General features: G+C 47.9%; 10 protein-coding genes across 10 annotated transcripts; 7 read left to right on the top strand and 3 right to left on the bottom strand.

The window, feature by feature from the left end:
* Window positions 1-198: 198 nt before the first annotated feature.
* On the top strand, window positions 199-538 carry M430DRAFT_120957 (hypothetical protein; the record flags this gene model as incomplete). Its single annotated transcript, XM_024861794.1, has 1 exon — window positions 199-538. A coding segment is annotated over one exon (340 nt), but the record flags the coding sequence as incomplete, so codon positions are not given.
* A 487-nt stretch (window positions 539-1,025) lies between these two features.
* On the top strand, window positions 1,026-2,579 carry M430DRAFT_50468 (hypothetical protein; the record flags this gene model as incomplete). The annotated part of the gene is made up of 3 exons (XM_024868154.1): window positions 1,026-1,434; window positions 1,482-2,278; window positions 2,325-2,579. 3 exons carry the CDS (start codon window positions 1,026-1,028, stop codon window positions 2,577-2,579), a joined length of 1,461 nt encoding a protein of 486 aa, XP_024720798.1.
* Window positions 2,580-3,991: 1,412 nt separating this feature from the next.
* On the bottom strand, window positions 3,992-4,794 carry M430DRAFT_27902 (hypothetical protein; the record flags this gene model as incomplete). The annotated part of the gene is made up of 2 exons (XM_024865745.1): window positions 3,992-4,301; window positions 4,505-4,794. The coding sequence occupies 2 exons, from the start codon at window positions 4,792-4,794 to the stop codon at window positions 3,992-3,994; spliced, it is 600 nt and encodes a 199-aa protein (XP_024720797.1).
* Window positions 4,795-5,600: 806 nt separating this feature from the next.
* Window positions 5,601-6,388, top strand: M430DRAFT_34985 (hypothetical protein). The gene has a single exon (XM_024866654.1). The coding sequence runs from the start codon at window positions 5,620-5,622 to the stop codon at window positions 6,211-6,213; it is 594 nt and encodes a 197-aa protein (XP_024720796.1). The 5' UTR covers window positions 5,601-5,619; the 3' UTR covers window positions 6,214-6,388.
* Window positions 6,389-6,527: 139 nt separating this feature from the next.
* On the top strand, window positions 6,528-7,074 carry M430DRAFT_34984 (hypothetical protein). The gene is made up of 3 exons (XM_024866653.1): window positions 6,528-6,549; window positions 6,671-6,787; window positions 6,949-7,074. Exons 1-3 carry the CDS (start codon window positions 6,537-6,539, stop codon window positions 6,993-6,995), a joined length of 177 nt encoding a protein of 58 aa, XP_024720795.1. The 5' UTR covers window positions 6,528-6,536; the 3' UTR covers window positions 6,996-7,074.
* Window positions 7,075-7,573: 499 nt separating this feature from the next.
* On the bottom strand, window positions 7,574-13,135 carry M430DRAFT_19041 (hypothetical protein; the record flags this gene model as incomplete). The annotated part of the gene is made up of 7 exons (XM_024864008.1): window positions 7,574-10,088; window positions 10,150-10,245; window positions 10,294-10,525; window positions 10,575-10,616; window positions 10,665-11,923; window positions 11,980-12,448; window positions 12,499-13,135. The coding sequence occupies 7 exons, from the start codon at window positions 13,133-13,135 to the stop codon at window positions 7,574-7,576; spliced, it is 5,250 nt and encodes a 1,749-aa protein (XP_024720794.1).
* A 1,736-nt stretch (window positions 13,136-14,871) lies between these two features.
* M430DRAFT_34983 (hypothetical protein) lies at window positions 14,872-15,875 on the top strand. Its single transcript, XM_024866652.1, has 2 exons — window positions 14,872-15,318; window positions 15,371-15,875. Exons 1-2 carry the CDS (start codon window positions 15,024-15,026, stop codon window positions 15,709-15,711), a joined length of 636 nt encoding a protein of 211 aa, XP_024720793.1. The 5' UTR covers window positions 14,872-15,023; the 3' UTR covers window positions 15,712-15,875.
* Window positions 15,857-17,776, bottom strand: M430DRAFT_50465 (hypothetical protein; the record flags this gene model as incomplete). The annotated part of the gene is made up of 1 exon (XM_024868153.1): window positions 15,857-17,776. The coding sequence occupies one exon, from the start codon at window positions 17,774-17,776 to the stop codon at window positions 15,857-15,859; it is 1,920 nt and encodes a 639-aa protein (XP_024720792.1).
* A 574-nt stretch (window positions 17,777-18,350) lies between these two features.
* M430DRAFT_102417 (hypothetical protein) lies at window positions 18,351-22,950 on the top strand (the record flags this gene model as incomplete). Its single annotated transcript, XM_024860794.1, has 2 exons — window positions 18,351-18,389; window positions 18,448-22,950. The coding sequence occupies 2 exons, from the start codon at window positions 18,351-18,353 to the stop codon at window positions 22,948-22,950; spliced, it is 4,542 nt and encodes a 1,513-aa protein (XP_024720791.1).
* Window positions 22,951-23,312: 362 nt separating this feature from the next.
* Window positions 23,313-24,447, top strand: M430DRAFT_66472 (hypothetical protein; the record flags this gene model as incomplete). Its single annotated transcript, XM_024869228.1, has 4 exons — window positions 23,313-23,340; window positions 23,398-23,730; window positions 23,829-23,987; window positions 24,044-24,447. The coding sequence occupies 4 exons, from the start codon at window positions 23,313-23,315 to the stop codon at window positions 24,445-24,447; spliced, it is 924 nt and encodes a 307-aa protein (XP_024720790.1).
* Window positions 24,448-25,369: the final 922 nt, after the last annotated feature.

Raw genomic sequence — 25,369 nt, 5'->3', positions numbered from 1 at the left:
CTTGAGCACCCATGCTACTATTATTATAACTCGAAGATCCGCAGGATGTGATAGGCGTCGATAGAATCGTTATCAGAGACCTCGGGGCTCCTCCATACAGACTCCGAGAATCGGGGATGACTAAGGAATTACTAGGCCTTCCCCGGGTTTTCCAAAGTCTGGCTCGAATCTCGATGTAACGACCGTCAAGAAAGTCTGCAACGACCATTGTTGTCTATGTGGCTACATCCTCGGGGTCTTTATACGCCACATTATTGCAACTACCGTGTGCGTTCCGCTTTCTCAGGGCTCGTGGTGGAGTGCTCAAGGCGGACAAGGATCTTCAGGGACCGTCTCGGGTGAACATTCCGCGCAGCAAGGGCCTGGAGTTTTTGCTCAGCATCTCGCTCCCTACTTGCAGCTGCATCTGGATATCAGTTGGTGCTTGTTGACCGACCGCTCTTTTCTTCTTTCCTGCTCACGGATTATATCTGCCAGACATCTCGCCCATTGCTTCATTATTGCGCTTTCTCGTCCTACAAATAGCAACGATGTTCCTTCGATAATCGACAGTCATCAAGAACCAACCAACCAACCAGCGCCCGGAAAAGCTACGACCGACCATTTCCAACCCGTCTGAACAACCACGGAAATCATGGCTCATCCCATTGCCTTATCATGGGGCAGAGGGCCAGGCATGCGATGCTTGCACAATCTCCATTCCAGATCTCTCGCCCCCCGCGCAACGACGCATTGCTTTTCTGGATCATGGGCGTCAGGTACGTGGGATTTTGCGACCCTTACGTTATATTATATTATATTCGCTTCCGGGTCCGGCCATACCCGTCGTCCCTGCCTCGACACACGACAGTGGGGTTCCATGCGTGTGGTTCGAGTCACTTCTCGTATCCTTTGCGGATGTGGCAATATACATCTCAATTCTTATCCATGAACCAGGCCTCTGCTTCTAACGCAATATATAAACAGGTAATCCGGGGCGCCCATCACAGCTCTCTCTCGAACTCTCACCTCGAACGCCCCGCACCATGTCGACTCACGCCGCTGTTCGGAGCCTGAACATCAACAACATAAACCCCCACGTTAGGGCAGCAGAGTATGCCGTCCGAGGAGAACTTGCCGTGCGAGCAGAAGAATACCGGGCCAAGCTCGCGAAGGGCTGCACCGACCTCCCGTTCGACAAAGTTATCTCTGCGAACATTGGTAACCCACAGCAATTGGACCAAAAGCCAATAACGTTTTTCAGACAGGTATTGAGCTTGGTCGAATACCCACAACTACTGGAGAAGGAAGCTGTTTTGTTAGAACAATTGGGATACAAGAGCGACGTTATTGAGAGGGCAAAATGGCTATTGAAGGAGGTCGGGTCCGTTGGCGCATACAGCGCCAGTGCCGGCGCTCCAGGAATAAGGGATAGCGTTGCAAAGTTCCTCGAGAGTATGTATGGTATTACCTCTAAATCCTGCACATCTGACAAATTACAGGACGAGATGGCTTCCCAGCCGACCCCAAGGATATCTACCTGTCTGCTGGTGCTTCTTCCGGGGTAAATACCCTCTTGCATATCATCTGCGCAGGTCCAAATACTGGGGTCTTAGTTCCCATTCCCCAGTACCCACTCTACACAGCTACCCTATCTCTCCTTAACGCTCAATGCGTTCCATACTACCTCGACGAAAGCAAGGGCTGGGGGACAGATCTCGAAGCCATAAAGGCCGCGCACAAGAAAGCAGTAGATGAAGGGACCGACGTCCGAGCGATTGTTATTATCAACCCAGGCAACCCAACAGGCGCTAGCCTTTCCGTGGAGGACATAAAGGCAGTGATTGATTTTGCTGCCCAGGAGAAGCTGGTAATCATGGCTGACGAAGTCTACCAAACCAATATCTTCTTGGGCGAATTCCACAGCTTCAAAAAGGTGTTAAGGAGTATGCAGAAGGACGAGCCAGAGAAGTACAAATATGTGGAACTTGCTTCACTGCACAGTATTTCCAAGGGTATGGTTGGAGAGTGTGGACATCGTGGTGGATACTTCGAATTGTGCGGATTCGATCCCGAAGTTGTGGAGCAGATCTACAAATTTGTATCGATCAGTTTATGTGCGCCAGTCGTGGCACAATGCGTGGTCGAGATGATGGTGAACCCCCCGAAGGAGGGCGAGCCAAGTTACGAACTTTACAAGCAAGAGTGGGATGGTATCTACACAGGCTTGCGGGAGAGAGCTAGAGCATTGTATAAGGCATTCAGAGAAATGGAGGGAGTGGAATGTCAAGACCCTCAGGTAATTGGTTGTCTGTTCCACTGCCGTTCTTTGCTAATATCTACAGGGCGCCATGTACCTCTTTCCTACCATCCACCTTCCGCCCAAGGCCATTGAAGCTGCGAAGAAAGAAGGCCGCTCCCCCGATGAATTCTACGCCTTCCGTCTTCTGGACGCAACAGGAGTATGCGTCGTCCCCGGCTCCGGTTTCGGGCAGAAGGAAAACACCCTACATTTCCGAACCACGTTCTTGGCGCCCGGTACGGAGTGGGTTGGACGGATCACCAAGTTCCATAAGGAGTTTATGGACGAATTTAGATGATGCTTGAAATCGGACTTTTGAAAACGAATGGGTTGGTCACAGTTAGACTGGAAAGGGAGTTGGGTTAGATCAACGATGACATCAAATTTTAGGATTTCGCTGGTTCTCAAATGCCAGATACCTCCCTCTATTCCTTAGGGATCCATAAATTTAAGATTGATAGAGAGACAGATAGGGAACCAAAACACTCGAAGTTTCGAATACGACGCTCTTACCAAGACTTTCTAATCCTTTCCGCCGACCTTTTTGAGGGCTGCTGCCAAAGTGCGATGTGCAGCAAGAACATCTTCTACTACAACCTACCTGCGCCGCTCGGCTTTGCCTTGAATATCTAGGTACCTATCACTTTAAGATCAATCTCCATCTCGCTGTCTGCTGTTAGTCAGCGTCAACGTGACTTTTTGCGGGCTGCTTCAAGATTGCGACGTGCAACAAGATCTTCTCTTCCTAGGTACTTACTTACCTAAGGTACCTTACATACAGCTTGCTCTTTCCTTGCCCTTTCCTTCCCCACCCACATTCGTTCCTACCTACCTACTTCATTCATCTGTCCAAATCCTCTTATCAAACACTCGAAGGTGCTTTAGATAAAGTACCTTACCTAGCAATGCCTTTCTCCTGTTGCACATCGCATTTCTGAGCAGCCCCGCGAAATGTCACGTTTGAGCTGACTAACAGAGGTCTCTCAGAGGTTCAGAGTTTGGCTTTGCTGTTGTGAATATTCACTATTTAAGATATCTTCATATCTTCATATCTACCTAGGTAAGTACCTAGGTAAGGTATATATTGAAGAGAATAGCTGTTAAGTCAACCCAAACGTGATTTTCCCGCGGGCTTTCCGAGTTGCGATGTGCAACAGGAAATGGCTTTTATTTCTATGTTGCTGTGTTTGCTCCTGCTTTCGCTTCTTGCTCTTGCTTTTAATTCTTGAACTCTTGGTTGTTGTCCCGAGAAGACTCGTGTTAGTCAGCGTTAACGTGACGCGGGGGGGATCAGTATAAAAAATTGCGATGTGCAACAAGAATAGTTTCTGTCCTGTTGCTAAAGTACCTAGGTACCGAGGTACTTGAGCGATTAGTATAAATGCGATGTGCAACAAGAACAGCTTCCATTCCTACCTATTATCTGCTAAAGGAGAGCGCTGTTCTGTTAGTCAGCTTAAACGTGACATTTTCGCGGGCTGTTCTCAAAGTACGACGTGCAACAAGAAGCGCTTCTTTTGCTATACAGAGCAGAGCCTCCGAAATTCTGATGAATCCACCAACGAATTCAACGGGCCCAATCATCTCTACCTTGCCATCTATACGACGGCCTACCATAAAATGATGAGAGTCGGCGCCCTGAAAGTCACGATGGGTTCATTGATTCGCCAGGGTGCAAGGCGGAAGGAAGCAACACATCTGACGTATTACCTACCGTATATCAAGCGAAAATAGTTCCAGAACTTCTTCTGCATTCCTAAAGCAACCTTGCCAGCAGCTTATAATGACATCCCCGCACAATATACTCGTCACATCAGGAAATATTCTTTTGGTGTAGCGCTCAGTAATCGTGCCGTCCGGTATGCCTTCATATGGTCGTCTCCCGGCCATTATCTCGTAGAGTGTCGAACCAAGTGCGAACAAATCAGATTGAACTGTGCTTGGCATATCGCCGTCAAGATCGCGAGGTAGTTGATGTGATGAGTTCTCGAACCCGAGGACATCATGGCCGTCGCTAAAGCTAGAGAATCCAAATCGCTGATTTTCACATGAAGCTCGCTGTCGAGGAGAAATTGGCGGGCGGCAAGGTCAGAATGGATTATGCCTTTGCTATGAATGAACACGACCGCTTCTATAACCCCTAGTGCCAACTGAATACGGCCTTTATCGGATATATCGTGATGGCTCCTTAAATAGCCCTCGATGTGTCCATGTGGTGCGTACTCAAGATCTACAAAGAGATCCCCTTTCGCGAGGCACTTAACAACTCTGGGATGATCGCCAAGGTAGACATAAATTTCGCCTTCTCTTCGAAGTGATTTTATAGCGAGGTCTAGGTCGTCGGAATATGGAGCCGGGACTTTGCGAACTCTTCCTCTATCGACATGGTAAACATGCGTGAAAACGCCAACTCCAATGAGATTGTGCTTGTCTAGATGATATTCGACATCCTCTGGAATTTGAAGCTTCCGCAGAGCTAAATCCTCAAAATCCGATTGCAAGACATCAGCCATGTTTAGGAGGCATACACAAGGTGCTGTTGTTGGTGCTGTCTTAAGGGAACTAATCGATCGCAGTTCTAGGTAGGCTTCGGGTTGCTGAATCGCAGGTCTCACCTAACCGAGGGAGCCCCTGAATTGCTTGATTTCTACCTACGGAGCGGGACGTTGAAGGTTTCCCGCTCTTGTTGAATAACCAACTTAGCCATTTCTCTTAATATGGAGAATGAGGTAGGAGATGGAACTCCTAACCCCTATACTCCAATTCAAATTCCTTTTGCCATCCCTATCCACAGGACGACCTGTTGTATTATCACGTGGCACCCCGTCAAATGCGGTGTGTAAGGTAAAGCAAGGTAACTCTGCCAACAAAACATTCGTGAAAGCTAATGCACTCAAACGCGGATTTTATCATCATTTCTCTGCCTCGCTGTTATATTCTGAAAATAGAAATTACTCTTTTGCTAGGCCGTACTCCTTAAACCTCCCGACATGGCCGACCTGAAGTTCATTACTCCATTTCTTGACAAGCTAGATCATTGCCTCAGTATCGGGCACGCTCCCTCCCAAGGTCTGGTCTACGCACTAGACACCGATATCGTGGTTAAGCTGCCTTTCCAGTATATCATTCCAGACAAGATAGATGACGAGGCCAAATTCTATCTGACCCACGCCTTGCGAGGCTTTGTTGCAATGGAGAGAGAATTGGCAGTGTACGATGCCGTAGCCAAACAGCCACACCCTAATATCGCGCGAAGGCTGGAAGTGGACTCGTCATCCTGTCTCTTCTTAGAGCGTTTACGGCCTTTGGAGAAGGTCTGGGCTGATTCCGACGAGACGATGCGCCATCGCTGGGTCAAAGAGCTTGTTGATGCTGTTAGTTGGCTAGAGGAGCTTGGTTTTATCCATGGGGATCTCGCCGTTCGCAATCTTGCCGTCGATTCGTCCAACCGGCTCAAACTGTTCGACTTTGGATCTGCTACGACCAGCGATCACTATGATTACATAGCTGATGTCAAAAGAGACCACTCTGGTTTATCTACCTGTCTTCACTTTATCCTCACTGGGGTTGACCCCTTTGCCAACCTACATTCAGCGCAAGAGGTTCGGCGAATCGAGAGTCAACTATTGGCGGGCCATGCTCCTATTGGGGCTGGTGCTGAGATTCTGAGCCATATCATCCAAGCTGGCTGGACCGGGAAGGCTGGATCAACCAAATTTGTGGAGGTTAAGAAGCATGTTGAGACAATTATTGGCCCTGGGGATCTGGAAAATCCTACAGACGTTCCAGAGGGACATTACCAACGCCTGGCATCACGCTGTACAGAGTGGCTAGAACGGGCAACTCCTGATAAAAGGTGGATGAACGCTGACGATTATTGTGCAGCCTGTACAGCTAAAGGCTACAAGGTGAAACTGGATATCTGGCGGTGATGATGATGACGATGTGTTCAATTGGTTCCACGCTGCGTTCTCAGCCAGGGGCTTAAGGTATCTGGCATTAAAGTAGAGACCTTCAATGTTTCTCTCTGACCGTCCTAGGCGCATATAGCGTAGGTGTAGATGTACTCCGTAGGTAGGTAAGGTAGTCAAAAGCCTTATCAAGGGCGTCCCCTATCAATTAGGGGGGGTTAGTAAGCCATACATTTATCCATTCCTCAGGCCACAAGAAACCAGGCCGCAACAAGAAACCTTGAATCTCGAAATCAACGACCTCTCTCCAAGCAACTCACCCCCAATTGCCCATCGAACACACAATGGCCAAGAAAGGTATACCCGCCCTTTCATTCCTCTATGTCTCCTTCCTTCTAGCAATCCTCTCCCTATATATATCTCAGCATTCCATCCAGCAGAAGAAGAAGAAGAAGAAGCTGACCCGGAAAAAAAACAGCCAAGTCCCGCACGATTGCCGTGCGCCTCGTGTCCATGGCTCTCACCGGCTACTACAAGACTATGATCCGACCGCGTACGCATCGCCCACTGAGCATGCTGAAATATGATCCCGTCGGTACGTTTGTCTCTTTTCTACCGGGAATTGGACTCCAGAGGGGGGGCAGGCAGATGGGCAGATTGATGGGCTAGGGTCCCAATATATGAGAATGGGAAACGAGAAGAGAAGCTGGAATATTTGAATAGAGTGAGGATGAGAGCTAATTAGCGGCGCTGCAGTGCGAAAGAAGGTCCTTTTCCTAGAGCAGAAGCGCGGTGGACGGTAATGATCGATTGCTTGGGTTCGAGACAGGACACGATTCGAGATCGAGAATACGCATGCCGAGCGGTCAATGGCATACCGGATGCATGGCGTATCTTGGTCCAGACGTCTATGTACAATTAAGACAGCGCTGATGGGAGCATGGATAGGCGTTCAGGGATATGTATCATAGTGGATCAATGGAGAGTTGAGCCGCACTCTAGCAATTTATCCATATATATCCATTGTATACTCCGCTTACACGGGAGAGCAAGATGCAACATATGATGGTTCAGCGATACAAGCAAGAAATTTCCACCAAAAGATCAACAGCCCATGGACAGAGCATCCTCACGTGTCCTGACAATACCTATGCTCGTCATCGGCCCTCACCAATATTTCCCCATACAAGCGCAGGCAAGATTAAGAAGCAGATACAACTATCCTCACCCCCTCAGCAGGTATCACATTTAAGCTGATATGAAATAAAGAGCGAATTTCACGAAAGAGAATCTGGCAGAATGTTCAAACTGTTTGTGTGATCTTGGTGGCCAGGAAAATAATCCTGCAAAGACACATCATAGCAACAGTTGGGAGTAAAGCTTAGTAGTGGTAGCGTTCTACGATAACTTCCTGCGAATCTGGAATCACTGCTTGCGAGTTCGGAATAACTGACTTTGATATCTTGGGAAACAAGGATAGTCGAGGTGCTTTGGTCGGCTTTAGACATTCTCCGTCTTCAAGGGAAGGGGAAGCGACTCTCTTCCGGTCATTCCGCTTCGGAACTGGCATCAGAGGAGATTTCTGGGAATAATGGCTGGTCTGTTGGGCTTGAGACGGATGCTGTGCTGCAGTCTGTCCACGGAAATTTCCAGAGGGAGCCTTGCCATCGCTGTATTTCGGAGCTTGGCCACTCACGACACGGTTGTACCTCACTTCAGGTCTTGTCATCGACTTCTTGTTAACTCCCCGTCCTGATGGTACACCGTGCAGTAGAGGGGCAGGTTTGGCGGTTGTTGAAGGATTATAGGCAGGATCCCCGAGGACGTTGCTTGTATTCGAGACCTTCTTAGGATCCGGCTTTTTTAGGGCACTTTTGAGTGGCATTAGGCCCTTTCGAAATACTGGTCTCTTTCGAGGCATTGGCTCTTTTTGGGAATCTCCGGCTACAGATGTCGTTTCGGTGGTCTGTCTCGTGACATCTACCCACGCATTGTCTTCATCAGATAACTGACAGCTTGGGGCATCTTGGTTCCGAACAAGCCCCGACACAGTGTTGGCTGGGCAAGTTTGCAGACCAGAATTCTTTGCGGCGTTGATATTTTCAATTCGGGATCCGCTTCGTTTATTGCTTCTATTTACTGCATATGCCTTTCGAAGGCCTTCCTGGCTGTTCAGAGAGTCCAACTGATTAATCACCGGCGAAACATCAGTCAACGAACTTGAAGAGTATGGCTCGATAGGAGTAAAAGACGAAAATGGTATGATTTCATTCGTAGGTGTTCGGATTTTGATAGTGGTCTCTTCAGTCGTACGAGAGGTCCGAGTTAGTGTTGACTGTTGGTAATTATATTTTGAAACTCGTTCTCTAGAATTGGATTGCTGAGCTGGATTACTGGCTTTTCGATTGGCGACTTTCAATGGCTTGAGAAGCAGCTGACGCCTCGAGGGAACATTCGATTCAAATCCTAATTCATCAACCGCAGCGACATCGGTACTTGATGTCTTGCTAGCTCTGGTGGTGCTAGACGTCGGATTAGCTGCACCAGCAGCATTCAACGTTACAGGGGTTTGGCCAGGCCCTGTATTTACCGCAGTTGAAAATCTTCCATCAGGTCCATTCTCTGGTACTTCATGTGGGGGCTCCGGATGGTGAAGTCGAGGGATTTGATTATCCATGAACGTCGTATAAATCCCCTCCAAATTGAAGTAGTCCGAGAAGGACTGTTCACTATCCCAGTCGGGCGGTCCTGTCCCTTTGGAAGTTTGCAGTATAACTGCCTGCTCATCATGTTGGCCAGGGAAAGTCTTTCCCCCCGTAAGTCGAGCACTGGGTTCACTCAGGGCATCATACTTCTTTTGCAGACTGACGTTCTGCTCTTTCAACGTCTCATTTTCTCTCATCAGATCGTCTAGATGGCTCCTAATCTCTTTCGGAGTCTGAAGAGCAGCGCTCAGATGTTGGGTGGTATCGTTTTGTACGTCTTCGAGGAGCATTCGAAGCTCAGTGATCTCGCTCCTAGTAGATTCTAGGGATGCCTCTTGCCGCTCAAATTCCTCTCGGGTTATTCTCCTCAGTTCCAAGTGATTGATTTGATCGTATTGATTGTTGCATTTCTCCTTGAACGTGGATAATTCAGCCTGGACATTGCTAGCCCTGTTAATATGGCTAGCTCTCTCATCTTGAAGGCCCCGTAACTCCTCCCTCATAAGCTTCATCTGTGTCTCTGCCTCAGTTCTTCTCTGCTCTAGGTTCTTCACAAGAGATTCATGACGCATGATCATTTCGCTTTTAGCAGCATTAGCAGCTTTGGCAACATCTTGACGTGCCTTTTCAATGTCAAGTTTAGAATTGGCTAGGTATTTTTCTTTCTCTTCTGCAAGTGTCTCGATAGAATTTTGAGCATCACTTAATCTATTCTCAAGTTCTTGAAGCTGTTTTTCGGTCCTGAATGATGTCTCTCGTAGTGAGTGCAGCTCTTCCTTCGCTGTAGCTGCTTCTTGAGTCGCAATATCAACCTGACTCTGAAGAACTGTGTTTGCACTTTCCAGGTCATGCAGCTTGCTTTTAAGCTGAAGGTCGTCTTTTGGTAGAGCAAGAGCTGCAGCGAGCTCGTCAGACTTTGTGCTGAGCTGGTTACGAAAGCTGGCTAGTTCCGACTTAAGCTCAACAATTTGCGTTACCATGCCGTCGGATTCGGCCTTCCGAGAATTCAAATCTGCGCTTAAACCTGCATTTGCCTCCCGAAGGTCTGCGATGCGATCGTTGAGTTGACCTCGAGCCTCCTGATCAAGACAAAACTGGTTAAGTCTTTCTTTCATACCCTCAAAAATCTTCAAGTCAGATTCGCGTAAAAAGGCGTCATTGTCATCTGCGGATTGCAGCTTGAACTCGATTCTAATAAGATTAAAGATTAAAAAAAGATAATAGCAAATAGGAAAATGGCATATACACGAACCTGGTGTAGAGATTTTCAATGAGCTTGGCCAGCGTGGGTTGAATATCCTGCGCATGGCTCTTCATGGTACTGAAGAGACTTGAAAGTTCGTCAACCCTACGAGATGTTAGTTGACGCGCAGGTTATGGACTGAGTAGATCCTACTTTACTCGTGTTGAGTTTCCAGAATTCAGAATTCTTGCTAGTAGTCCACCATCTTTGGTGAGCTCATCGATGATGCCAGACTTTGTGCTCTTCAAAAGCTCGAGAAGCTCTTTACGTGCCTCATTTTGTGCATCGAGTTGCTTTTGAAGCTGCTCAGCATTATGGCGTTCGCGCCCTAACTCGATCACTCTCCGATCGAGATCGTTCTGGAGCAATTCCTGGTTTCTAGATGCTTTCCACAATTTTAGCATAAGTTGCAAAGGAATTCAAATATAACTTACAATCCTCAACCATTTTTAGGAGCTCTCCATTTGCCTTTTGAACTAATGGAATTTAGTTAGATTGGATCAATGAAGGGGGGGATCTCTTACCGGCAAGCAGTTTCTCAGTAGGGGCTCGAAATTCTTTGACCTCTTGCAACAGATATTCAAGCCTTTTTATATGTGCCTCTCGAGTGACGTGAGCTTCTTGAATTATTTTGACATCGGTCTCTGCTTTTTGGATCTGTTGATAGTCCTTTCTCAACTTTTTTTGCATTTCCACAACATCATTCATATGGTCTTTGTAGTTGGCAGCAAGTTGCTCGATTCTTTTAATCTTTCTCGTTAGAATAACCTTCTCCTCCTTTAGATCTCGGATCTGCTGCAAAGATTCGGCATTAGATGTTTTCAGTTTTTCCAGTTCTGACTTTTGAGATTCGACGATCTCTTTTGAAGACTGGTAGTCTTTCAACATATCTTCGAATTCTTGGCCATACTTGAGGAAATTTTGATATGTCTCCGCCGCTTTTGAAAGTCCTTGCGATTTCTGAATAGGTGACGAGTTGGGCTTCCGCCCTTGTTCTCTCTGGTTCTGTCCGAATTTCGGTTTCTTGACCTTGGTATTATTGATGAACTGCAAAGCAGAAGACTCTGAGTGCTGCCGAAAGTGGGCTCCTTCTGCTGGATTGTTCTTTTTATGATTTCTGTCTCGAGATTGGGGCCGAGAGTGAAACATTGGTGGCCAGCTACCTGGCTGCATTTGCACCGAGCTTTCAGTTATGGCATCTTGGCTGTCTGAATGGGTCCCACGAGCATCAACATGATCGGCAGCTGTCGTGCCATCAATTCTGAAAAGACCTAATTGCTCCTTTTGTTGTGATCTGGTAATATAAATGATCTCTTTGTTGTGATCGCCTCTCTCGATTTTTTGAACATCTGGAACTACCTCGCAGGGTGCACAGTCGTTAGTCGCCTCATTGGTTTCAACTGGCTCTTTAATGGAATTTGGATCGACGTTTGAATGAGAAGTTTCATCAGAGAGAGAAAAATTTCCAACTCCTCGTAACGGCTCAGTCGAAGGAGTGAAGCTTTGTTTGAGCGAGCCACCAGTTGGCGACCGCAAATTCAAATTGTCTTGACCTTCTGCTACCGTCTTAACATGCAGTGTGGTATCCTCATCCCTTGATAATTCAGTCATTGATTGGGCTTTGTTTGAAGCGGCGTCGAAGAATGGAAGATCGAGAACCGTGTTTGACTGTTGAGGATGATTTCCACGTTGATTATGATCAGGATATAATACCGGTGTGTCATGTTGCGAAAAATTAGTCCTATTTTTTGCCACTTCTGGGAATGGTTGCTTTATCCGCCTGCTGTAAGTATCTGGATTAGCTAGAGCTATATCAAGATGGACTGCGGGGAAGATTACATGCTGCTAGATCCGCTTCTCTGAGGCCCTCGTGAACTTCGAGATATTCTATCTGGTATGGCGATGTCTTGCGGATCTCGAGATATTCTGCAGTTCATTCTCGCAAGTGATTGTTCTAATAACGCAACGGATGGGGAGTTGCGAGTGTCTTCGGCTGGCAAGACCACAAAGGGATGGTTTGGCAGAAACTTTTTAGGAGCAATATCTTGACTGTGGTATTCCATAGCTATTCTTCCAGTTGCAATAGATTCTTCCTGGTAAGTAGGAGCTTGGTACGACTCATCTCGGGTTTCATTGACAGTAGCTTGTGAATCTTGTGGGGAATGGGAAAGAACCCGTAGACGGTGATTATCTCCAGGCACTGATGCCCCCAGAGATATCAGAGGCTGGTAACTATCGGAAGTCTCGTTGTGGTTCTTATTGCCCGCAGACCTCGAGGGCAAGGAGGGATTATCCTTAAGCTGTGCAGCTAGATGACAGATATCAGTACTGTTATATATGCGGACCCATTATACTTACTCCTTGACATTGATTCAATGGCCGGTGGTGGCTTGGGTATATCCGAAGTCTTTGGATCGGTCTTGGAACTAGTCGTCTTACCCGGATACGATGCGCTACCGATTCTGGCATATTTGAAGCTGGAGCCGATATCCTCAACTATGTCCTTGGGGCGACTGAAAGGCTGGATAAATGGAGAGCTCGTAGCTGGTGCTATAATAGAGACATTTGTGTTGACATTCTGGAGGAGTTTCTCAGAAGCTGGAGAGAGTAGGCCGACGGGCGTTGAAGTGCCACTTGCTTGCGTTCCAAACTGGATATCAACATCTCGAGTATCAGTAACACGAGATACGAGGTTCTCCTGTTCGCGCCCAGGCCGTTGGGTATCAGGACTATGGCACATAACGCTTTCAGACCCGTTGACCTCGAATTGGATATCAATCACAGGAGACCCAGTGCTACCCAGGTCGGTATCTCTCTTCTGAGAGCCACTACTAGGGTATGGTATGTCTTCATTGTGACCACCTTGTTCCGGACCGTGATTGGATCGTACTTCGGGCTCCATGTGCGGATGGGCTGGCGGATTTCCAGGTACGAAATCGACTTGTTGCCATCCTGCCTGTATGTTTTGGCTCTCGTGCTGTTCGGGAGGAGTCATGTTGGATCGGACAATGGCTAGATTTTGTCAGATATCTTCTCAATAGAATCGGCAGACTTAACAAACCTCCTCTGCTCGATGGTTTGGTGTGTAAGTGCTGAAAACAAGCCGGTTTAGCAGTGAAGTAACGAGAAAGCTGTTCTTAACAGTCCGGAGAGGAAGATGAAACCGAAAAAGGTCTTGTTGATCAACATCAGGGGTTGGAAGATTGAGTGAAGTCTGGAAGTGCAAAGATAGGAGAGAGGATGCCACAATAACATGCGAACGGCTTGGCTTTGAAAACTACACACCGAGAAGGCGGCAAAGCCTTTGAGTTATGGATTGATCATAATTCTTTAATGGCAGCCTGATGATTGGATGATGGCATTGCCATGGAGCTGATGGAGGAAGAAGAGAAGATTGCAGCTCGGTAATTTCTGGGAACTGGACCTCCATCAGTACCTACCTAGGTACCTTACCATACCTTAATGGACAGCCTACCAGAATGCCTATTAACATGTGCATTTAATGGATTATTCTATAATTATCCAAGTAGTACATTTTTTTGACCTGTGTTGACGATATAGACTTGGATTTCCCTGCCGTTTGAGAGCTGAAGTACCAATCACGTGCGCCAGTTTATATCTGTCACGTGTCGTACGTTCTCCAAACTGCAGTACTTAAATGCTATATCAACCCACGAGCTGTCGAAATACTTCATACTACAGATCGAAGGAGATCAATAAAATTTGAATACCGAAATAATACTTTTGAAGGAATACAGAAGTGCTCAAGGAAAGCAACCAAACTCCCGATATTGACGGTAACGATTCTCATTCAGACCTTTTACCTAGTCATCCTCATAGGTACAATTTACAACTTCCTGTCTTGACTTGCTAAATGCATCAGCACGGTAGGTAATTCAAGTGAAGTATGACTGGCGACAGCGCGATAGGAGATCCACTGAAGTCTGAAATATGTAGCTGATAGTCGAGTCTTGCATGACCTTTCAATATATAGCTCAACTTGAAGCAGCCTGAAGATTATGACCCACCATACAGCATGGTACCTCCTTTCGTGCTTCGAAAGTCGATTTTGGGACGGTAGCTTAATCTGATTTCTACCGCTGGGTAAATCCTCCTCCGTCCCAAGAATTGCTGCCATCGCCCACAGAATAGTCTACTAGACGCGCTGTGCTGGCAATGATTTCCCATGAGAATACTTCCGGTTGATGACACAACTTGTCCATGTTACAATGTCCATGCTTCCACTACCATATACCGCGGGCGCGTATCCACATTATGCCTTCTTCGTAGATTATCACTCGAAACTGCATCTACCCGCGTCAATCAGCCGTGTCAAACACCACAAGTGCCAGAGTCTTGGGCCTCTGCTGCTTCGGAGACTTCTCTTTAAATGAGTGTTTGATTCCGGCAAAAGTCGCTGTACTACTGGTGGACTGATTAACGTGAAGTTGAGGTTGAGTTATCTTTGTCGTTAAGCTCATTCGGCAAATGGACCCTGGAAACCTGGGGAGCAAGGATGTGATTGGCTCCTCGAAATGGATGCCTTAGCCGCCGAACATCAGCTCTGGGGTTCTTCACCAATCACTCCTCTTGAATAGTGCTACTTGCAGTGTTGAAGACGCTCATGTCAGTTTCATGATACTTGGACCTTAAGATAGTCTTGACTACAAGTCCAATAGAAGGCCGTGGTGCAACCGCTGCCACTTCCATAAATGTATTGTGCTTTTCCACATATGACTTGTCAAGTCGCATCGCCCGTCACATTTTCACCATCCACTCACTATATGTTTTTCTTCGAATAGCACCATCACAGTCACATTTTCACTCAGCGCCTCGGGGTTCATCAAGATTTTCTCTTTCGGTTGCAGCGAAGCCTTTCTAATATGAGGAGCATGGTTCTCCTCAGCTGCGCGCTGAATTTCCTGTCTCTTGAAGCTATTGCACAAAATATCATCACTCCTTCTCCGCCATCTGCAACAACCTCATTTGTCTCCCTGACTCCAGCTATGGCTTCAAGCTCCGTCGCCTCATATTTCTCAGCCATCGCAACTTCGGCGCCATTGCAACCAGGCAGTGGCCCATTAGCAGGAGATGTGGCCTCCTCAGCTGGGAGTGCTGCCGCAGATTCGGATGCTGGCGCATCCGGGGACTCTCCTGGATCCTTTGAAATATCAAGGGGTGGGATTATTGCCATAGCCGTATGTGTATCGTTCGTGGCGGTTTTCGGAAGTAAGTCAAGAAAAATGCTCCATGCCCAAAATATTTGTTAATCTTCCAACAGTTGCATCATCTGTACTCTTCTACCTCGCGAAGAAACGATCATGGGAACTGCGAAAGACTCTTCGAAGATCGGCAAAAAGAGTCGCTACTGCTTTGACACCTCGACGGTCAACATTTCCCAGAGACGTACAGCAAAGGAGACCTGCCAGGTCAGGTATGGCAAGGATTGATGAAGTACCACCTACGCCCAGGCGAACCAGCGATTTAGAAAAAGGAAATTCGAACTTTTCGGCGTTCGAATTGGAAGAACCACCTAAGGCAAAAAAGTGGGCGAAGAAGCTTGGTAGATGAGTGTTGCTGGACAGGACTCTGATGATGAAGTGTTTTATGTATATCCAGCTCCGTCATGTAACAGGCATTTTTTGATGGAAAGGACTGGTGTCTGGAGAATGGCGACGCTTTGATATTGGGGTATATTTGTTGATAATTGAGCTGCTTATAACCTTCTGAAAACGTTTCCACTTGCACTTCGCCTACCATCGTCTCGTCGGCCTTTCCTCGATACGTCGGGTTTTTCTTTCTCTTTCTTGCCAGCACTCGGCGCGAAGGTGATTTGCCGCTCTCCTACCACCTCTCCCTTGTTCTTACTGACACGACCAGCACCTTGTATGCGCGACCCAAGAGGTTTATCTTGTCGCTGATGGCCCGATTTTTTGTAGGATGACGACGATATGCGCATCTCCGGTTTTGGCTTCGGTTTTGAGACAACCTCATCCTCGCTATCACTCGCATCGCTATCGCTATTGGCCGCCTTTGAGACGCCAGCCACATCATCAACTTTGGTACTAGGGTTGAGGGCTTGAAACTCTCTACTGGTTTCGTCGACCTGGAATTCCTCGTCCTCAAATAGCTTGCTGAATCGAGCATCTCCCAAAACACCTTGATCCTCGTCAACCTTCTGTCTTCGTTCTTGTTTCTTGAGAATCTTGTCGACCAGGTTTTGATTGACTTTGACCTTCTTCCCTCCTCTAACTCTAGACGCACGCTCCTTCTCCACCTTTTCTTTGATTCTCCTGGTTCTTTCTTCCTCCCATATGTAAGGATTTGCAATGAGTCTGGCCTCTTCATACAGTTTTGAGGCAACGAAGTACCCATGCATGTATGGTCTCAAGAGGCTTGTAGTCCCCACAAGATGGGCAAGATTCAGCTGTTTCAATTCCGGCAGGGTCAAGAACTTATAATTATCGTATGTCCCAGATGGTGCTTCTTCGGCCATTTCTTCAACCATGTTGTCCAAGAATGAGCACCATCTTGGCGCTGGACCTAATTGTGGAATGAGGAAGGCATGTTGCTGTTTCCCCTCGTTTGCTGTCAGGAGCATGCCACTATTTCGGCACCAAGCCACATGGTTGATATCCACTGCCGGTTCAACTGATGTCCATGCTTTGCCGTCCGCCTCGTCCCACAGCTTAATAATTCGTTTGTCCGCTGATAAAATCTTTTTCTCTTGAGAAGATGTGGTTAGGTGTATTAACGTCTTGATCGGGAAACCATAGCCTTGGTCTTTTTCCAGAATAGGTACCGGTCGTCGAAGATCAAAAATTCGGATCAATCCCTCTGAGGACCCAGTGACAAGCGACAATCCCGATCTATCAAAATCAAGGGCAGTGACTTCTCCCCCTTGCCCGGAAAGGATACCCACTCGCGACTTTGATCTAGGATCCCAGAACTCCACGGTTCCTATGGACGTTCCAAAGGCCAGAAGGTTATGGCTATCCTCCGCGATAGCTGCCGTATTCACACTTCCTGTGTTTATCCCTCCTTGTAGTGCTCCACCTCCTACCGTAGTCATGTCATCCCCACCCACATCTATTTGATATGGCTTCATGTATCTCCCAATCTCCAAGTTCAGTCGGTAGACTTCGCCGTTTCCATCTCCATTAACACCAACTGCAGGGACCAAAGCTTCAGCGGAGTGCTTGTCGTAGATTAGATCTCGGCCATAACGTGGAATACGTGTCTGGTAGTGGCAGCCTCCAGGAGTATGGAATTCTAGTCTTCGGTCGGTCTGCAGGTGGAGGGACTTCGAGTAGTCAGAGGACAAGAGGACGAAAGAGTGATTGAGGGATGTCGTATGCCGCGCGAAAGAAAGGGAGAGATGAGGTAGATAATGGGTGTGAATTTGGGGTTTGTATGTCCCCGTACTCATGACCCAATCCCCATCATCGCTCACCCTGATACAGTTGCTGGCTTCCTCGAATTCGAAATCCTGGAGGAGCTCAACTCGGTTTGCGTATTCGGGATCATTTTTCAAGCTGCGCTTCCGTTTGCGAGCGAGCCAGTCAGGGAGCGGCCTGGCCGTAGAAGCGCCAGAGATTGTATATACGGACACATCATTAGGATTGGTGAGTTTCATGGCGGAAGTTGTGATTTACTTCGCTGTCGCCAGACTGATTTGTGTTTTTCTTTTATCGGCGATAGAAATTTATTTTCCCCAGGACGAGGCAGAGCTAAACTATACCAATCCTTGACTAGCGGCGGGTAGAACCGAGTTTGAAATCGCTGACATTCACCAGGGATATCGATCGGCGCATTTGCATTGTCAACACCGTTTTTGGGCAGCGGCAATCGCAGGGCAACACACCACGACCGATCCCTGCGACACGATATCTGTGATCTTGCTTGCTTGCGCGTCATGCCGTATCTTGTGCGCACTTCCATATAACATTGTTCCTTCTTTACTGTGTCCAACAAACTCTGTATTGCCCGCACAAGTCTCCTGCTGAGATGGAGCCCGGTGAGCCCTACTCACGATACGCGATTCAACGGACGGACAGATACATCATATATACCAGCGGCTGTTTTAGTAGGCCTTTGAGTGCCTCAAGGTGACCCAGGTTGTCCGTGTGGTCGAATTTCGGCGATTTCCAAGTCTTAGGGAAGGTCTTAGAACCACGCTGGGAAGACATCAATGATTTACTCCCCGCGACATGGAGCCCGGGGAATATCAAACGAATGTCTTATCTTCCGTTAGTCTCTTGGCCCCTATTAATATCAAATATTTGGCTGGCTAACCTCTGGGTGTAGAACTCCTATGGATCCATACAATATGAATATCTCGAACCCCTAAACATCTCTCCGGCTGAGACCTGGAAACACCTCCAAACTCTCGAGGCTACATGGAGACGGGATGGCTTGCTGGTTCTTTGCGATCCTATCAGAGATGGAATATGGGTTTTCCAAAATGGCACGAATCATGCGCCGTCCTCACAAGAATCTGGCGTCGCAGAAACCTCCAACGTCGTTGATGTCCGCGGCACAGATCTCGTTTTGAGAGATAGAGGAACCTATGAGCCGGCTAGTCTAGCAAAAGGCAAAATTCTAAGCGCGACCGGCCTCAGCGTCAGTTCATCACCATCTTCACTCGAGAACGCAGCTCGAAACGTGCAGAGCTTCAACTCGAGAGCCGTACAGGCCAATTCGAGCCATAATATAATGAACGAGCCGCTCACGCCATCCCCTGGGCTTAAACCAACAACTGGGGTCGGAGAAAGCTTGCCGTCTCTGAAAGATATTCACGAGTGTTTTATATCTGCGGTGCTTGGCTCTGTCGTCTACTTTCTTTGTCGCGATCACGGATTCGTTCCCCTTAATTCGCGGACTCTGATTTTGGAAACTCCGAAGCTCTCATTTTCTCATTGCTCTGGAAGTGATATATCGACGGGAGCTAATGTAATCACCCTCGCAACGCTTGATATTAGTCTGACTTCTCTGGGTACTCTCGTGGTCAAGGCTTATTCTGATACTGCGCCTGGACTTCAGAGACTTGTGAATATTTCAAGCTCGGCACACCCTTCTCCAGAGATACCGTCAGGAACAGCTTTGTGGCTGGCTCCTGGTGGAAACGCTGCAAAGTTTTATGGAGTTCAAGACGAGCAGAAACTGCCTGGAAATCTACCAATCTCTCAGATCCAGGCAAATTATGTTGGCCGCAGACAGCACGGATTTAATGGAGCCACGATCCAGTCCTGGCAGTCCAAATGCTTGGAGTGGCTGGCAGCTAAGGGCTTAAATTCTGCAGCTCTGGAAGACGGCGGCTGGGTTTTTGTGCAAGTCCTTACGGGCAATTCGCCCTACCTTAATCCCGATTCAGAAGGAAATCCGATGCTCGAGGGCCTAACAATCATTCCTTGGCCGGCACTCTTATGTTTTCAGATGTCCAGTACTGGAAATCGAGAATCGCAATCTATTGCGGCCAAAATCACCGAGCGTGATCCGCTGTCGTTTGCAGAAGAATGGTTCATGAGCAACGACAACAGAGCAAGCATAACAGCCAAGCGCCAGAAAGAGAGGCAGCTTGCTGAAGCGAGGTCCAAAGAGCAAGCTGATGTCGATGCTCGTAATCTGCACTCGATCACACAATCACCAACTACCTTACGGAGAGGCAGCAATGCAGGGGCTATGTATCCCACACCACCTGATGCCGTGCACCACCCAGTAGGTGCTACACCATCATTTGACGGCGGAGTCTCAACGCCTGGGAACCAAACCCAATTATTCAACCAAGATGTTGACGCCCCAACGCATGATACGATTTCCGCGGATATTTGGGGCTCGTCTGGCAAGAAGGAGCGTATGACAAGAAATTTTCATGAAAACGATAATGATAACGATGTTCTATTCAGGGATTCGGGGGATTTGTTTGGAGATATCACCGATGCTGACTTCAACTTTTTTGATGAACCTAATGTTATTATGCAAGATGACCAGGAGACGGGTTCGCCTGGAGATCCTGTTCTAAGTACTCAGGAAACCAGCAATGCGCTCGAAATGCCGAGACTGGACCCTACAAATGAAATTTCACTCGAAGTGTTTCGGCCCTCGGGGGACTCTAATAATGCAAGCGATCCTGAACAGCGACCAACAGAACTGAGCAAACCCGATCCATCAGATCTAGAAAATGCTATAGTTGAAAAGGCCCCTGAAACTGTCGAGGATGCTCCACAGCCCACCTCCAGTCCTCCATTCAACAAGGAAGCTGTGTTTCGGCGACTTTTCCAAGCGTCGCCCTTGGAAAAACGCTCTGATCAGCCCAGAAAGCTTAGCAGTTTTACCAAAATTGAATTTGAGAGTTCATTAACATCAGTCGATGAGAAGTATGGTACGCATGGCCGCTTCCGCTTTTCCGATGAAGGGAAAGGGCTACAGCGCGTAGGATCTCCTACTCTGCCCAAGACCGAATACCTAAGCCGACGGCGAAAACCAACAAAAAAAGAGCCCGATTTCAGCGGCTTGGCCCGGATTTTTCAACGGAAAGAAAGCGAGATTGTTGATCCCGTAGTGGATGATGACCAATCCATGCTCTATCCAATGGATATCGATCATGCAAGCATAGTGTCTGAACAAGACGACACCAGTCACACCACAGACGACCTATCTCAGGCGCTCAAACCAGGTGTGAAAAGGAAATGGGCTATGGATGACGAAGGCGGAGATGATATGAGCTCTTCATTCGGTGCTCTGGCTTTGGAGTATGCGCAATCTGCCGGTACCCCTCTGTCCATAACTGGCTCTCAACTGCCTCTTCTCGAGGGAGATCCCGCCGATTGGTCTTTAACGACCTATTTTACTTCCCCAGAACCGGATGTGCAACCTATTGCACTGACAGATCTCGAGTGTATTGCTACAGCTCAGATCCTTGCGGATCAAGCAGTATCAGGTACCATCAAATTACCTGGTTCCCGCAGTGGAGGAAACGACGTGCATTCTAATTCTCACAAAGTCTCTAATACAAGGGAGTTAATGCATAGTCTTACAAGAGCTGCCAGATCGTGCTTCAAGAACATCACAAACTGCACCATGCGTTCATATTTAGAAATACAAGGTATCCCTGCGCTGAGTCAAGGCCTTCGATTACCTCCACGACCAGTTCCAAACCCCAGAGGTGGAATTTCAGACCCTACGAGAGCGCACAACCCCTTTCCAATAAATCCCCCACAGCTCGAGGTGCGGAGAGCCGACTCGAAGCTCTCGGTTCTGCCGTCTGCAGTTAGCTTTTGGGAGAACTTGAGCTTAAGTCCGTCTAGTGGAAGCAAAGATGTCAATGCAGTCTGTGTCTATCCAAATCTCGATGGCATAGCTGGAAATGCAAGCATTTTTCTCGATCAAATGCGAAGTGCGTACGAATCTGCAAGGCTAGGTGGTCATGACAGAGTCGTCTGCAAAGAACTTGCCAGCGGCCTGGTCCCCTTCAATGTCGATCTTTCACAGCAGACAAGCAAGATGCACCATTTGGCTGCACTCAAAGAGACGACAGCTCGATTGAGCAAAATTCTCGCCTCTTTGACAGTAGGGGAGAAGAACTTTGTGGTATATTTCATATACCCAATCAATAATCCCTCCCTTTTAGTTCATATCTGTTCCGCTTTCCAGCATCTTTTCAATCTATATAGAAAAGCGCTATCTGATCGAAAGATCAATGCCGCCAATGAGCTAGTATTACAGCTAGTTCCTCTGGATTTTATCGCTTCCCCAACCTCAATTGTGGTTCCATCACCATCTGAATACGCACGACTTGCAATGGAAGTGTACGATCGATGCATAGATTTCAGTTCGTTCTCGTCAACTCCAGCTATCCTGTTAGAACAGCCGCTCCCGAAGAACATCGATTTCAAATTGAATGCGAATCCATCAGCATCCTTGCTTCAAGAGAATTCTTGTCTCCATATTGCATACGCACAGAGCATTGATGACCGCTGGATTACAGCTGCATGGACAGATAATAGGGGTACACAGCAAATGACAGCATCCTACTGTCTTGGACGAAAGAACGAGCCAATCTCGATGCCTTTCTCTGGTGTTGCCAATGAGATCTGGGAAACGACGCTGGATATTATATCCAGCAAGAAAATCCATTGGCGGGTCATGATTACCAGAGTCGGAGTCATGGACCGGTCCGAAATTGAGTTCTGGACTGGTCTTGCTTCAACAGAATCAGATGCGCAAATCAATTTGACACTTATAACGGTGCAAACGGACCCTTCATTGAGACTCTTACCGGCTCCTGTTACCCTTTCGCCGATTTCAAATGCTGCACCAGCAGTAGTCACCCCAGTATCAACACCTCAAGCTTCTCAAGCCTCTATTGTATCCCCCGAGGCGGTCAGTACGCCAGCTCGAGATCCTGCCAACGCGGCCACACCTGTTGAACCTCCCGTTGAGCCTGATAGCGATGCCCGGCTTATAGACTACACAGACCAGAGTTGGGGAGCGGTACTTGCCCATCGACTGAACAACTCAAACTCCCTTCTAGAGCTCAATCCAGCACTGATAAGCGGATACCTGCTCAAACGTGGGGGAATAAACAGCGATGACCCGCCCATCATTCTAGAGGTTAACATTGTACATAGTGAGGTGGTAGGTAATCCTAGGACCTTCCATGAGAATCTTCTGAGGGAGGTTCTTGGATACTTTAGGAATTTAGGGACTTTGGCTAGGGTCAGGGGCGTCGTGGATCCTGTTAAAGATATCAGGCCCTGGCATGTTGCTGCCGTTGAGAAGGCAGCGAAGGCTCTGTATATGTTGATGTAACGAGACTGGGGCCTCCTGACGGATTTGCCGGGCCTTTTGGGTTTGGATAATGATAGGAATGAATATTAGGTATAATTGTTATAATTGTAGAATCACGAACATTGTATAGTGAAGTTGTTTGTACCTGACTGATAAAAGCCGGATTATAATCCTGACCAATCAGCTCCCGGCTAGATAGAACTTTGCGGGGCTTAGAGGGGTAACAAAATTTCAATCAACTCTCCAGCTCTTGCACGTGGGTTTGCGTTACTCCGTGCTCACCCTCAACACCACACCTCAAGTCCAGGAAGGCCGGATTCTTGCGGACTCTGGTTCAGGATCTCCTGGGACTCACAACTGCTATCTGCGACCCAAACAGCACCATGGCCGACCTCCCGACCACCTTTGACGGTAAGCCAGCAGTCCACCCCGCGGTAACAGCAGTCAGTCACTGATCTCCAATTCCAGAACCCGTCCATATTGCCGTGATTGGCGGTACCGGTCTCCAAAACCTCGCAGGATATGTCCCCGTCGCCCTCCTGAACCCTAAGACGCCCTGGGGCTATCCCTCCGCGCCAATCAACATCCTAAAGCACAACGGTGTCCCCATTGCCTTCTTGTCCCGGCACGGCAAGCACCACGAGATCGCACCGCATGAAGTGCCTTCGAGGGCGAATATCGCGGCGCTGAGACATATCGGCGTGAGGACTATAATTGCGTTCAGTGCAGTGGGGAGTTTGCAGGAGGAGATCAAGCCGAGGGATTTCGTGGTCCCGGATCAGATTATTGATCGTACAAAGGGTAGGTCGATATCTGTAAGGGAAAGTTCGGGGGAGGGGTCGCGCGGGCTCATAATATGGGGTGGAGATGGATAGGTTGCTAATAGGTATATTTCACAGGTATAAGGCCATTTACCTTCTTTGAGAAGGGAGTGGTCGGGCATGTAGGGTTTGCGGATCCATTCGACGAGAAGATCGCGAAGGTTGTAAGAGAGTGTGGTCACGCTCTTGCAGGAGATGGAGTCGTTTTGCATGATAAAGGAACTGTCGTCTGTATGGGTTCGTCCCCCCTTGCAATCCCTCTCTCCTTACCTACCTATCTAACAAGTATGCAGAGGGACCCCAATTCTCCACACGCGCCGAGTCAAATCTCTACCGTTCCTGGGGCGGCTCCGTTATTAACATGTCTGCGCTTCCCGAAGCCAAACTCGCTCGAGAAGCAGAGATGGTCTATCAAATGATCTGCATGGCTACCGATTACGACTGCTGGCACTCCAGTGCTGAAGATGTCGATGTCGAGATGGTGATGGGTCACATGAATGCTAACTCTGCCAATGCAAAGTCGCTGGTTGGAGCAGTGCTTGATAAATTGAGCAAGGAGGAGCATAGCGATATGGTTATGGGGAAGCATTGGGAGGGCATGAGTTCAGGCATGATCAAGTTTATGACGAAGAAGGAAGGGAGAGGGGCAGAGGGCGTAAAGAATGTGGAGTATTTGTTTCCGGGCGTCTTTGACTAGGAGATATGGTGAAGAAAAAAATAACCTTACGACTGATGAGATGAGGATGTGTAGAAGATACTCCAGCGGAGCATCAACTGCTTTGGCTAGCGTTATACAAAGACAATTAGAATAACGATCATGATTGATGTTCTGGAGAGATTGAGAAGAGAGAATGTCTAATTGCTTGCTCTAATCATGCTATCGATACTCATACACTCGTAAAATCCTTCGGCCGTGTTCGTCTCATCATACCATGCCTACCCTCAATCCATGAGGGGGTGTCGTTCCCTTATACAGAACGTATACAATACTAATACAAAATACAATGCACATCGGTCTTCATGAGAATGAAGACCGCAGTGCTCATAGCATATTCAGACAATCCGAAACCAGGTAGTTGCGCGCTCAAAAAACGTAATCAATGGCCACTGCCAAGCAACAACTTCCTATTCTTTTTCAGAAGAGCGTTAAGCTTCTTCTCCAATGCCTCCGTTTCCTTTCTGGCAAGCTGCATCGCGGTTTCCGCCTCGCTCAGACTCAGCATTGTAACATTACCCAACGGCTGTCCGCGATCAATATCCTTCCCGATCGCAAAATGCGCTGTCATACCTTCCAGGCCTGTCGCTAGGATACCCTCGTTGTTGTAACCCGCAGCTACGCCGTATAGACCGTCGATATTCTCGGAACGAGGAGGCAGGACTTCGTTGCCCCATGGCGCCCATGCAGATGGCTCGGTGTTAAGCGCGTTAGCATTCAACGCCTTTTCCAACTGCGAGTTCGTGGATAGTGAGGGAAGCACGTATTGGTTGATGTAGCTAAGTGCTTCGTCGCGTTGAATCTTGCTCACTGGGTCCATAGGCGTAGTAGTGCTGTTTGATTGAGGAAAGAAAGAAGGCGGGCCATTTGGCACAGCGCGACCTCCAATCAATGAGAAACCGTT

This window comes from Amorphotheca resinae (assembly GCF_003019875.1).
Source record: "Amorphotheca resinae ATCC 22711 unplaced genomic scaffold M430scaffold_6, whole genome shotgun sequence".
Lineage (NCBI taxonomy): Eukaryota > Fungi > Ascomycota > Leotiomycetes > Helotiales > Amorphothecaceae > Amorphotheca > Amorphotheca resinae.
This window is presented reverse-complemented; position numbering and strand designations above follow the sequence as displayed.

What these genes read in the sequence shown, in the direction of transcription:
- M430DRAFT_34985 (XM_024866654.1), top strand. Translation starts at nt 5,620, where the DNA reads ATGCGCCATCGCTGGGTCAAAGAGCTTGTTGATGCTGTTAGTTGGCTA.
- M430DRAFT_34984 (XM_024866653.1), top strand. An exon ending in GCTGAAATATGATCCCGTCG is followed by an intron (nt 6,788 to 6,948) that starts GTACGTTTGTCT and finishes GCGGCGCTGCAG; the next exon opens with TGCGAAAGAAGGTCCTTTTC.
- M430DRAFT_34983 (XM_024866652.1), top strand. Translation starts at nt 15,024, where the DNA reads ATGAGGAGCATGGTTCTCCTCAGCTGCGCGCTGAATTTCCTGTCTCTT. An exon ending in ATCCTTTGAAATATCAAGGG is followed by an intron (nt 15,319 to 15,370) that starts GTGGGATTATTG and finishes GGTTTTCGGAAG; the next exon opens with TAAGTCAAGAAAAATGCTCC.